The sequence below is a fragment of the Mya arenaria genome, chromosome 11, assembly GCF_026914265.1.
Source record: "Mya arenaria isolate MELC-2E11 chromosome 11, ASM2691426v1".
Classification (NCBI taxonomy): domain Eukaryota; kingdom Metazoa; phylum Mollusca; class Bivalvia; order Myida; family Myidae; genus Mya; species Mya arenaria.
This window is the reverse complement of record NC_069132.1, coordinates 66,986,334-67,000,599: the sequence shown is the minus strand read 5'-3', so window position 1 is coordinate 67,000,599 and position 14,266 is coordinate 66,986,334. Positions and strand designations below refer to the sequence as shown.

Here is a 14,266-nt window from a genome sequence, read left to right as displayed (position 1 = left end):
GTTTGATCTAAACATGCCCCGTACGCGTGACTTCTTTTGGTAACGGCTTGATAAATCGTTTGTTTGGAGGGTAAATGCTGTTGTCAGATCCGTTTAAGCTTTTACAAAAGCAGGATACAGGAAAATTGGTATTTAGCTTGAGGAATCTCGCTTATTTTTGCCTTTGTCTATATAGGTCGGGATCAAGACGCTGGTTCTCCATTATTGGAATTGACTAGTGCTTTATACCTTCATTCAATAAATGTGAGTGCACTTATGATCGTTGGTCCACCTAGTTAGATATGCTTGTTCATGATACCATCATGACCTTGGCTTTTGTGATAAGCGAGCGAGTGTGTGACCTTTTGTTATTCTTCTGTCGTGAAAGGGCAAGTGATATAATGGCAAGAACCTTGCATCTCACTTTTGGTGTTAACGTTCAATTCTGTCCTGGCAACTGACGATATTGACCATTTGTGTAGCTAACTGTATTTGCAAAGTGGTGCATACATTCTTCCGCATCGTAAGTGTTAATGAACGATGTGCTGTTATTGATAACCTGTGAGCAAATATTTGACTTTTTGGATTTTTTTATCAAAACGTTTCTAGAACAGTTTGTAGCCCAGCTCTGCCGTTTTGTTCAGCACGTCAAAGAATATTTTTTAATGAGTTTCAATGGCGTCAAGCTTTGTTTTTCTAAACTTAGTTTTGCTTATCTGTAGTGTATGTGTGCGTGGGACTGTTCCCTACGGGGTCTTCCTTCGCTAATCCAACGGCGGCATAAGAGAAGAACTTATTTTTGCGCGTGTTGACATCCATGTTGTACAGCATGCTAGTGATACTCTCCGGTCAGTGCTTGTCAGCTTCGGATTGTGTGTTATCATCAGTTAGTAGAGAAATCTGAGTGTGAATAACATTCGGGTATTTTGAGGTATTTTCAAACGTGTACTTATTTCAAGCAATACACTTTTTTGTGTTCCAGGGAGAAATTCATTTATGTCGGTACCTTCATGTTTGTTTGAATTTCGATACTGACATCTCTTTTACTGTCAATGTAATAAAGCTTAATAATACTATAATTATTTCTAAACATAATGGCAGTGCCGCCTTTACATCATCTTAGTCTACCAAAGAAATCTAGTGTTTCGTCTGCAGTGTAATACACAGATAAAACAGTATTAATCGATCTTAGAAAATGAACATTATGCGGTTATAACTTGTGGTTAGTACACACTGCGATTTCACTCCGTAATCATTATTCTGCGTGAGAATGAATAACAACATAAAAGCTGGTAATTAGAGGATAATTGTTTGCTTAAGCGTTAACTCGCAATACGTTACACCGAGTGAGCACCAAAAGCTTTATTTTACAATTAGCGTAGCCACGGGAGAAATGTTTAATTTTGTTTTTCAAGAGGTGAAATGTATTGCCATCTCTTCAAACATTTTATTTTCCTTTTAAGTGTATGCCTTAAAGATGCACTCTTACTACCACATAAGATTTCCCACACTTAATAATATTGTTTTATTATTCCAAAAGGATGAATAAATGTCGAAAACAATATTTTAATTTCAAAGAAATGCGCATAACACACAGTATTTCTACCATTTGAGATTATAGCAGATCACAGTAAATCCTTTAGCATTCACCAACCAATTAATATTTTTGCGTTTTCAGCTATTAAATACAGGGTTACAATTTTGTTATCAGTAATTAATATTTATCAGAAATGCATTACTAAGTATTAAATAGGTAGTTAAAGGTTTATCAGTCAAAGTATATGTTTGTTATACATGTGTATGCATTAATATTGAATAAGAGTGTCACTTTAAAGGATATAAAATAACCGTAACGTTATTTCGGAAATGACATCGTTCAAATTTTCTTCAAGCCCAGTGCACGCTGACGTTATATTTTTACTTGAATTTGGGATAAAGTTTAAAAACTACAGGCAGATGCAGTTGTATTTATCAGATAGACGTACATCTGTCTATTTTTACTTGCGTCTCTACATTTATTGTCATTTTGACCACGTTAGTACGTCGTTGTCACCACGCGGTCGAATAAAAGTCTGCCCGTTTACGAAACTGTTTTATTCCGTTAGCATTACATTTGATACTGTGGGCCCAGGCGCAGCAGGACTACAAACACAGACGACGAATACCTGGGTCTTCTAATATATAACCAGAATATGTTAATAATACATTTTTTATCTTCATTTTAACAATGTGCAAAAATAAAAATAAGACAATTATAAATAGAAACATTGCATACAAATTATCCGTTACGGCTTCTATTTCACTGATATGACGTCTGATACGTACTTAAATATGTCAAATAGTTTCAATACTTGTATTTACGTGCATTTCAACACATAAAAAACAATCACTCGTATGCTAGTCACAATTGTATGAACGGCATACATAATTTTATATGAACGTTTTATTTCGTGTATATTGAGGCAGCTACTACAACAGTAATTTTCGGAATAGGGTATACATAGCGTCTCTTGTCAATGCTCTGCCCTGTGTCCTAAGTATAATGGGTCACAGTAAATGAAAAGAATATGTGATGTTCTCATGCGTTGCTTAGTGAACTATTGGCTTTGCTCATTTGATTAAAAGTGGATTCAAATAATTATGGAAGTAGAAAGTTAGAAATTCTGATGCCATTTTGATATGATCATCATCATCATCATCATCATCATCATCATCATCATCATCATCATTATTATCATCATCATCATCATCATCATCATCTTCATCATCATCATTCTGGTCAAGCTAGATAAGTAGGTTTCATCCATTTACCCGATTTCATCCACATGACATGACCACACTCTCGCGAGACATCCTGCCAACGTGATTGAAATAGTGTTTTAATAACTTTTTTTTAAATCGTTGTAAAATAAATAAGTTGAAACTAACTTAGTTTAAACGTTACCTTTGGCTTTTCGTATGGCGATAATGAGGATATAGCCGACAATGTACTCCCAGCTAGTTGCCAGTTAGGGATTCGAAAATTCAACTACCTGCTAGTTGCCAGTTGGCATTCGAATATTTAAGAACCAGCTAGTTGCCAGTGTGGGACTCAAATATTCAACTACCAGCTAGTTGCCAGTTGGGAATTCGAATATTCACCTACCAGATAGTTGCCAGTGTGGGACTCAAATATTCAACTACCAGCTAGTTGCCAGTTGGGTATTTGAATATTCAACTACCTGCTATTGGTAATTGGCGTTCGAATATTCAACTACCAGCTAGTTGCCAGTTGGGGATTCGAATACTCAACAACCTGCTAATTGCCAGTTGGCGTTTGAATATTCAACCACCAGCTAGTTGTCAATTGGGGAATCGAATATTCAACTACTAGCTAGTTGTCAGTTGACGTTCGAATGTTCAATTACCAGCTAGTTGTCAGTTTGGGATTCAAATATTCAACTACCAGCTAGTTGCCAGTTAGGGATACGAAAATTAACTACCAGCTAGTTGCCAGTTGGGGATTCGAATATTCAACAACCAGCTAGTTGCCAGTTGGAGAATCGAATATTCAAGTACCTGCTAGTTGCCAGTTGGGGAATCGAATATTCAACTACCAGCTAGCTGCCACTTTGGGCTTCGAATATTCAACTACCAGCTTTTTGCCAGTTCGAATACTCAACTATCTGCTAGTTGCCAATTGGGAATATCAATATTCAACTACCTGCTTGTTGGTAGTTGGGGATTCGAATGTTTACCTACCAGCTAGTATGAGATTGAAATATTCAACTTCCAGCTAGTTGCCATTTGGAAATTCGAATATTCAACTACCAGCTTGTTGCCAGTGTGGGAATCGATTATTTAGCTACCGGCTAGTTGCCAGTTGGGGATTCGAATATTCAACTACCTGCTACATGTGTAGTTGCCAGTTGAGGATTCGAATATTTAACTACCTGCTAGTTGCCAGTTGGGAATTCGAAAAATAAACAATGTGAGATGTTGACGTGTATATTGACTTTTGAATTCACTTATTTGTACATTCGCCAATCGGATATTCGACCATTTCCAGTCGGTTATTCGCGAATATCAAACCAACCAGTTGGTTGCCGGGGGAGTAAGATTTTTCTTGTTTATGGTTAAAAGGTACATATGTATAGAAATCAAACGGTTATTGTATTTTGCATTCATTCGTACAGATGTATCTTCGTAAAAACAATGTTTTAAATATCAATTTTATGCGTACATAAACCAGGCGGGAGTTGGGATTCAGAGTTACCTTGTTCTCTAGTCAAAAATTGTTAATGTAAAGTAATATCACGTCGTAATGCTTTACGAAGAACTCAATTTATGATACCTAAATCCCTGTTTTGTAATCAGTGAATAATATTTTGCATGAGTTTATTATTTAGTAAGAAGTAAGGGTTTATCAGTCAGAATAAATGTTTGTTATTTTGACCCCGTTATAAACCACATGAGTCATTTTCTTTCTGTTCAAAGAATGACATTTTTAACGTCAAGAACTGACCATCCCCCACCCCTCCCCAAACCGTTGCGTAACAAATGACCCTCGTTGAAAATGTTCAAGTTATATTCACTACCAAACTTAGTCAATAATATCGTTACCCCTATTAGTGGAATTTATTAATTGAATATGTTTTTATTCAACGATAACCGATTGACTACATCAAACTTAGATTCAAAACACTGAACTCTATAGTCGCGTATATAATAGATTTGTATACTATTACATTTTTCTCCGATAGTGACATACAGAAGAAAACTTGGATGATTTTAAGGGGGGGGGGGGGGGCTGTACCCCCTCTACTGCCGGGATCCGTTTGTGCTTATTACAATGCAGATTTCTGTCGATTATCAATTTTTGGTTTGATAGTTATATTTTGTGTATGAAGTTTAGAGCCTTATAACTGAATATATAACTTCAGATCTCTACTGACACTTATTAAAGAAATTGGTTGCGTTATTACTGTAGATGTATATATAAAAACAAAGCACTAATCAGCATAGTTACAGCTCATAGCATAGTGACTGGAACGATTATTGATGTGTATTATCAAAATATTATAATTCGGCAAATGAGATTGCTTAATAATTAAGAAAGCCTCTCATTAAAATAGCCGCCAGATTTAAGTCATTAATTTATAAAGCTGGTTATTCAGCGCCCGTCTTGTGTGGAATTAGATATTTTGTACAACAACAATAACAAATATCCCTAACATAAAACTGATCAGACATTCCATTTAATAAACAAAAACAATTCGATTAACGTCATGCTAAACGTTTAAATACACTACGTATTGAACAGAAACAGGTATAGGGGTTAGATTATTTGATACTGCGCAAAAACGAAGTCGGTGAGGTACCCTTTTCTTGATATCAGGCGATTTGTAATAAAACATTGAATACATGTATTTAAAAAAATCAAAAATTAAACGAGCAGTTTTTTTAAGAATTAAAGAAAGGCACACTTTTTTCAGCGAAACACGACGCCGTTTTTCCCGCGAAAAATGACGTTATAGACGAATTTAGAAACAATAACGTTCAACAAAAGAAAGAAAAATATATGAGCGTGAACGTTTTCACAAGACGCACTTGACGTTGAAATTTCATAGCTGTAAACGAAGAATTGATGAAAATATCGGTTATTGTAGCTGGAACGCAAAAATATGACAGACGTCTCAAAATTGACGTCAGTGGCATATTTTGAGGACTCGTAGATTCAAAATTGTTCCGAATATTGAAAAAGTAAAAACAGTTCCTAACTGGGCATATGCTCTTCTATTCGTATACCAATTTTTAGACAGTAACTCGAAAAAAAAATCATAGTCGCGTTCCACCTTAATTGTCTACGGGAACAAAACCACGTCAAAACATACTTTAGCGAATCTAACAAATTGATATGATGGTGACATTGGAACAGTGCCGTCCAAATAAGGATAATACACTATGTCAAAGTTAAAATCTTTCCGCTTGTCATGGAGTTTGATGATCGACTTACAATCTGTAAACGAAGCATCTTGATCAGAAGTGTGTAATTGATTGAGTTTAAATTCGAAAGGGTATATAAATATCATATTACGAGTAAATGAAGGATCATCCATACATAAAATGTTAAATTTACGTTTTAGATAAAGCCGCAGACATAAATATAGAGATGCAGTTAAAACTATTACATAACAAATTGCATGCTTCTGGTTTTCTTTAATATCCAAAACAATTTCGATACATGTATATTCTTCCATTTAAACCAGGAAGATGAACGCAACAGCTACTCGTATGCTTGGCACAAATGAATAAATAAGCGTTACCTACGATCATGAATAAAAACATCGTATGCTCAGTAAATGCTCTCCTTTGTCGTATACAATTAATGAAACAGTACTTCTCACACTTAATTTCGGTGGCCATGAATAACAAATGAATGGCGATACTTGTAATCTTTTGGTTGAATATTGAATTTCTCGATTTCGTCCAAAATGTAATAACAAATGGCTAAAATGCATTGCACTTGATCTCGCTATGGCAAAAACAATTTTGGAATCATTACATTGATTGAAAAAAAGCACACTATTCTTTTAATGGGATGACTTAAATAAATAATACAATAAGATGCATACAAACGCTACGGGTCGTATTCAATAAGTATATCAATCATTGAAATAGTATTCATGGTAAAGTGCTAGATTCTTTGACAGAGGAGGTTTCATAGCCATAAATCATGTGTCAAACGGAAGAGGCTGTGCCAAGATGAAATAAAGGTTTTTGGCCTACGTGAAGCAACTGAATGTAGTAAGTTCCAGTGCAGAGTATGGAGTTTCATAAAATATATAATTTATTGAAACTGGTTGATTACGTTAACGTTGAAATAGTAATGGTAGTTATTGTTGAAATCATGCCTTTTCGGAATCTGATAACGGTGCTTATATTAGACACAATAGTCTCATATAATTTTCATTCTTGCTTAGATGATATTTTATTTTTAAGTGTCTAGTATTCTTTGAAGGCAAACAAACATTGTGACTACCAACCAAACTCACATGGGCCGAAGCTGGGAATCCAACCCAGGTCGCCATGGTGAGAAACGAGTAGCCACTGCGGACAACTGGACATCCGGACAAGTATTTTGATGTATTGATTGTTTTGAATTATTGAAATGAATTTCAAATGAAGTGCAATGTTTATTGCCTGTTAAAGCCTTCCTAGATCGCCTGCAGACATCTGCAAGTTAGCTTATACTTCGATGTATCATAAGTTACTGCTAGAGAGACGGGCTCTTAAGGGTTTAACATCAACCGAGAAATCGTATAATCGTAGTTTTAAGTTCCGTTCACTAGGTCGGCAAGGTAGCACACCATCAGCTTTGATGTTTAGATGCTTGCTGCCTGCTCGAAACCGTATTTTATGGTATCTTTGTTTCAAATGACATGGTGAACGCGATATTATGAAATGATTTTGCACGCGCTTTAAGTCTGTTTGCAAATTGTAATTTGTGTTAGCAATCGTTTGTCTCTGCAGCAATAGTATTTTTTTTTAAATCATTTATTTTGAATTTCGCAATTGACAATTTGTAAAACGGCTTATCAATACATTTTGACTTTATCTACTTCAACTCGTGTTGTGCCAATGCCCAGTAAACCCAACAATTTGAAGGTGAAGACGTAAATAAGCCTACAACCTTTGGAAACCTTTCTAGGGTATGTTTTAATCGTATTCTTTTGATGCTGAGTTATTATACGACTGTACTGTACATGTATCCTTATGTTAGTAGATGATGATGATGTCGATGACGACAACGACGCCGAGGTTGGCGATGTTGATGATAATGATGATTGTTGTTGTGGTGATAACAATGTCGATGACGACAACGACGCCGAGGTTGGCGATGTTGATGATAATGATGATTGTTGTTGTGGTGATAACAATGACGATGATGACAATTTTTCTTTTTGTATTAAACATTGAGAAATACAGGAAAATCCCAGCATATCAAGTATTCGTTATTGTCACCAACAACCATCCACTTTGCAACGGTTCTTATCTGAAGGAGAAAAAAATTGCATTTCTAGATAGTCTAAGTAGCAGTGAATAATTACTTTTTCACTGTAGTCACTACTATTGGTTTTCGATAAGAACACGGGAGAACTTTGGAAATTCAAGATCGCTTCTGAATTAATAAATTGTGTTCGTGGTCTACATGTTTTTGAAGTTTTGACGTTTATTCAAATTATATGCGAACGACAAAATAAAATTCATTACACATTAACGAGATTTTTTAAAAAAGAGCTTTTATCCCCGATAGGAAATACACGAACACGATTGGCAGATAACTTCTGCTTCTGATGACAGATCGTGGAAAAAGTATACCAAAATTGAGCGAGGTGAATCCATTTTGTTCAAACCTCACCAAAAAAGGTATCTACATGCCAATTAAAGCAGAACACATTGAATCTGAACATCTATGTATGAGACGCTAATAAACGTTTATATTGTAACGTACGGATGAATTGAAATTTTTTGGTACAGCATCAGCAGTGTAGGTGTAAGTTTCTCCCTTCACGACTGGACATATGATTCCGTGCCCACATGCGTCTTCTGGTGTCACATGGAAAGGACCCCATGCATTTGCAATTTCTGCTGTAGCCTTGTTGAGTGCGGTCTGACTGTTGAAACCTAAAATAAGGTATAACAAATATGAGGTCATATAAAATGGATGTAAAAGTAAATGCACTCACTCCTCTATAGCCGAACATTTAAAATTATTTACAACGAGCTTAAAACGTCAGTGTATATACATTAAATCACAAGGGGATGTTTCGTACCATATTGCCAAGGTACGTGTTTTCATACATAGCTTGTGTATATTGATACATATCGTTGTATTTTATCCAGCAAGGTAGATAGATAATCATGGACACCGTTCAGATAAGGAATTTGTGTAAGAATGAAGCCCGTGGCAAAACGTAATATGGTTTGATGCAAACAGTAAGTGGCAAATATATTCGGTTGCAATCAAAATTTGCGGATAAAAAAGGAAAAGTACCTTTTCTGGCACAACCCTTGCTCGGTAAATGCACTTTTTCTTTAAATTTAAAAAACAACAACACGGTTTGGTATCATTATTTAAATTTATTGAACATACTGTGGATTGTCTGGTGATGTTTACAAATGAACTTGTTGATTTTATACACAATTCTACGTTTTTTTTCTCGTCAAATATGACACTCTTCTTTAATGGTTCCATTCCTATTTTTCAAACTTGATGGTTATCACTCAACTGTTTCCTGGCCGATTGGTTCTGCCTTATCACCCCCCCCCCCCCCCCCTTTGTTTGTCATAAGAACATCACTGACATTTTGGTGAGAATGCATACAAAACTCTACCTCCTTTTAAGAGGACAAGTGTGTCTAACCATCCATGTTGTAACGCTATAAAAATAATGAATACCACTGACTAACAGGAATTGTATGCTTTGGCGATTATACCATAGTTAATACATACAACTGAAATAATTCTAGAATATCGTACGTAGATTGCATTTGGAAACCACTATAAAATAATTCAATGAATGTGTGTGTGTGTTTTAGTGTGTATTTTAATTTCAAACCTTACTTACGGGCAAAACCGTTTAGATGTTCATCTTTTATAGGGTTTATAAAATACTTCTAAACGTGTTGTACCAACACAATGAACTTTGTCTTGTTAAGGACGAGATCAGTATGAAAACCATTGAGCTTGTTCATTTAAAGACACACTTTTAAGTTCAATATAAATGTCTTAATGTTTGACTTCCTACATAATCCCTTTGATACGTCATTGATACTTGACCTCAAATTGAAATTATTTTTCATGTTATCCTATTCCAATTCGAGCTGTGTATTTTCAATATACTATTACAAAACTCCCAGTCAACAATCCGAACAATGTATTTCCCGTTCGGATTTACCACTGATTTCATGTTTTTTAATTACTACCACATTTCCAAGTTTTCCGATTTTCATTTCATATAACTCACGGCGCAATATGACAACAAGAAATTTGATAAAGATATGGTACAAAATAAGATACGATTAAATGTTTAAGAGAAATACATTTGCAAATCAATTTAGTTAACTCAATTTGCGACATCGTCCTTACATTTCCTTTTAATTCAGCCCGGGATTTGAACTGTTACCGGAGTATCGCTTTTAATTGTGTGTTTTGTTTTGTTCACCCAAATGATATAGAAAAGATGTTTTTGTTGGTAGTGATAGTGCTATTGTTATTGGTAGTTATGTTTCATGATAGTGATGTACTTGGTAGCAACGTATGTTGTTAGTGGCGGTAGTGTTATTTCTGCTGGTGTTTTGGTGAAAATTTTGTTGTGTTTTTGGTTTAAGTAAGTAAACACGTAAACATTTGTTTTAGTATGCGCAATAAAAAACTATCGTAGACAATTTCTTGTTGTTCCATTTGATAACAACTTTTTGTTCATTGTTGAAAATTGGTAAAAGAAACATGTTGCATGTGATTTATAAAGATTTTAGCAGAGCCATTGATGGTAGTATATACTTGAAGGTCTTCTTTATTGTTGTTTGCATACTATATAGGGTCTATAATTGATAAGGGGTCGATATCTCTATGTCTGAGTCAGTCTAATTTTCGGGTCCTATTCCGATGGCACAAATACATCATTTTTGGATAAGATCCGGTACATAGTCGATTTCAAAGGAACTGTGTTACATTAAAAATAAACAGAAGGAAAATAGGATAAAAAAACAACAACAAAATACCAGCGAAAATTAAAACGTGTAATTTTCAAACCTGCAGTGAAGTTGACAGTTCCATGGTAAGTGGTGTCTTCAAAAATGTGACATGGCTCACTATCACAAGGCTCAAGCAGAATCGAATGTATGGTTCCGTGGCCTCCTGTCGATTAAATCAACAAGAAATTTTCTTTATATTATTCATAAATCAGCATCATCATCATCATCATCATCATCCTCATCATCCTCATCATCGTAGTCATCATCATCATCTTTATCATGATATTTATTAACCATCTTTTCAATATTAATGTTAAAACACATCTACAGTGGCTGGTCTAAACAATTAAAGTGTTTAGTATCACAAACATTCAAGTCCATCACCATTCCATTTTGCTGATACATTTACAAACTTACCTGGGAAGAGCATGCTAATTTAATGACAAAGAGTATTTGCTATTTTACATACTGATCATTCAAGAAAAAAAGTTCATTATTTCAACGCTTGAAAACTGACGAAACGACTCCCTTTCGGCAGTATTTATAAACCTAAGCCATCTTATAATTGCATATTAATAATAATACAATACTTATGTGAAAAACTGCAGAAACAAGCTCAGTAGCCATAAGTTTAAACATAAACCCCGTTTAATTGCACAGGGTAAACGCCAATGAAATAGGACACAAAAACAAAAAGTCACAAACAAGAAACATGGAACAACAGCACAAAACTCCACAAACAGCACAGTGCATATATACTATATGAAAAAAATAGGTATGTTTATCAAGGATTATTAGTTACCGCCTTGGAACGGTCAGTAAAGAATGTAAATCTACTGGGGGTTTAAACCAGTTTAAGTGTACAAACATCACTCTTATCGCAACAATCCTGAATAAAGAAAACAACGTAACGGTTAATCTTATCCAAGTATGCATCAACTTGAGGAAACTTACTAATAAAACAAATAATAATAATAAACTAAAAGGTAAACCCCAAGTACGATGCAGTCATTGTTTGAAACTATGAGCATCACACACAGTCTGCCTTAGAAAATAAAAGGTTTAAAACTCTGTGATCATAGAGTGTCATAATAAAAAGCATCATTGTACCAAAACTGGGAACAAATAAAGAAAACATTATTAAAAAGTAAAAGCGACATATATCAGCTCATCTTTTCTTCTAAATGATTACCTATGTAAAATATTTGAAGAAAATGACGTCACATGCCAAAACATTCCGAGCCAGTCAAAGGCGGTTTTAAAGATTACATGAATCGGCAAAATATTCATCAAATTAAAGGACGGAAAGCTTAGTTAGGTCAGGATGCTATATTCAACCCTATATTTTGTTTTCAGGAATTCATCTTCATAAACTAGAAGGCAAGTTCTCTTCAAAATATTGCCTTTATATCCACGATTTAAATAAAATCCAAGCAATTCATTGAGTCAATCTGCCCAGCTAACTGCTGGAAACATTTTAATTTTACGAATTTTCTTTAAAATATCACCATAAAAATTGGGATGAGCAATACTATTAGCAATCAGCGATTTAAGACTACTATTGTACTTTGATATAATATTATGACCATTAACAAATTTGGAGAAAGTTTTCCTTAATTTATAATATGTGAAACCCTGTTAAAGAAGATTTTCCGTCATAAGTTTACTGCGAGAGCTGAAATTTTTGACAACTGTACATATTTTAGCGAATCTCATCAACTGTGCAACAAAAACACCATATGTTGGTGAACTAGGAACATTTCCATCTAAAGAAGGGTAATTAATTATTTAAAAATTAAAATCATCACGTTTATCATAAAGATAGATACTCAATATATCTTCCTTAACTTCGAGTTGCAGATCTAAATAGGATGTTTGTAAATTGGATGTACATGTATTAGATTTATCAAGTTGCTATTGTGAAAGGTATATCGATTTAATATTATCTGTAAAGACCGGATTATCCAAACTTAAAATATCATCATTATTCCATAAATAGTTTAAACCTAAATTATTGAACAATTGCTCTACAGCTTATGTCCATGATCTTCGAATATTATTATTCAAATTATCCAAATACACCTCATGCACCAAAGTACCGTGGAGTTAAGCTTCATTTTTTTACCTTATTTCAGAATCCGTGCAACATCAAAGCTCGCCATACGCAGAAGCGATTGTAGTTTGAACTCTAACATTTAATATTTGTTTTAGAAATTGTAGATACATTTTCTCAATATCAGGGACTTGAAAAAATCCCCATATTTCTGCTTCGTAATTAAGAATAGGCAAGATCATGTTGTAAAATAGTATTTCTCTTATCCCCACAACGTCAAATAGTGATTTTAATGAATATATAGCATTTAATACTTGGTTGGCTAAAGCCTTGAGCGAGTGATAAACTTTGCCATTCTAAGACAGTGTGACTCCTAAACATGTAAATTTAGATACAATTTAGCCTTGCATTATCTTTAATATATTTTTGTTTTCAACTCGAGTTCCCAATGTTTCATAACATTCCTCAGTGTATTGGTATTAACAGTAATATTCTTTATTTTGCAACACGTATGGTGATTGTTTAAGCGTAGATATATGAATAGACCCATCTTTTATAAACCTAATTAACAATAGCGGTTATAATGTTTTCCCATGTTTAACTCCTCTAATACATTAAAAATAATCAGCGACATTGTCCTTACATCGTTAACATCTTTTTATAGTCTGGTCTATAGATGTTAACATTTTGATAAATTTTGAAGATACATGTTCTTAATAAAGTTGAGAGGCTGAAACCATATTCCATTTCTAATGATTCATTATTCTATTGAAAGATAAAAATAACTGATAATTGATTGGTATCTTACCACAATCTGTAAAGTGCTTGAGATATATCCCGGTACATAACACACAGGAAAGAAGCACGAGCTGAACCTTAACAAAGGCAATCATCTTATGCCTTGAATGGCGTCCAAAGGGCTCCAACGACTATACCTGCATTGATCTAGATCGTGCTTTTATATCAACATGCAAATGTATGCCAAAGATAAGACTAAATATAACAAGCATGAAACGTAAGTTTGGCTATATGCCATTACTTTCAATTTGCAATATTTTGAGTTAGCCAGCGAATCGAAAATATTATCGTTTAGATCCGCTGCGCCTAATGTTTGAGTTCATTTTATTTTTAAACAAGAATTCACCAATTATGTTCAGAAAATTAGTGAGTTACCTTAATCTGAAACTTCAAAAGCAATGCTTTATTTGACATTATCTTCTCGAAGCACTGCAATATATATGGAAGTCTCTGATATGCATTTGTAATGACACAGAATGTAACATTACTGATAGGCAGAGCAGGACATTCGTTAAACAGTTAAGTGCAGCGTAGTTATACTATCAATATAACATTACTTAAGTATAGAAATATTGCTGACTGTGAACATTTTCTTTTGGATAACATTTTAAAAGATAGAAACTAAAATTGAAATATCAAGTATTTGCCAATATTCAAATAAAATAATAAAAATGACATTACCACGTTTTTCATTATC

The 14,266-nt window shown here is 34.2% G+C and overlaps 1 protein-coding gene across 1 annotated transcript; it reads right to left on the bottom strand.

Annotated features, from left to right (window-relative positions):
• Positions 1–7,907: 7,907 nt before the first annotated feature.
• On the bottom strand, positions 7,908–13,688 carry LOC128209880 (NPC intracellular cholesterol transporter 2-like). The gene is made up of 4 exons (XM_052914138.1): positions 13,580–13,688; positions 10,777–10,881; positions 8,474–8,646; positions 7,908–8,014 (listed from the first exon to the last, which is right to left on the bottom strand). Exons 1-4 carry the CDS (start codon positions 13,662–13,664, stop codon positions 7,928–7,930), a joined length of 450 nt encoding a protein of 149 aa, XP_052770098.1. The 5' UTR covers positions 13,665–13,688; the 3' UTR covers positions 7,908–7,927.
• Between the last annotated feature and the right edge of the window lie 578 nt (positions 13,689–14,266).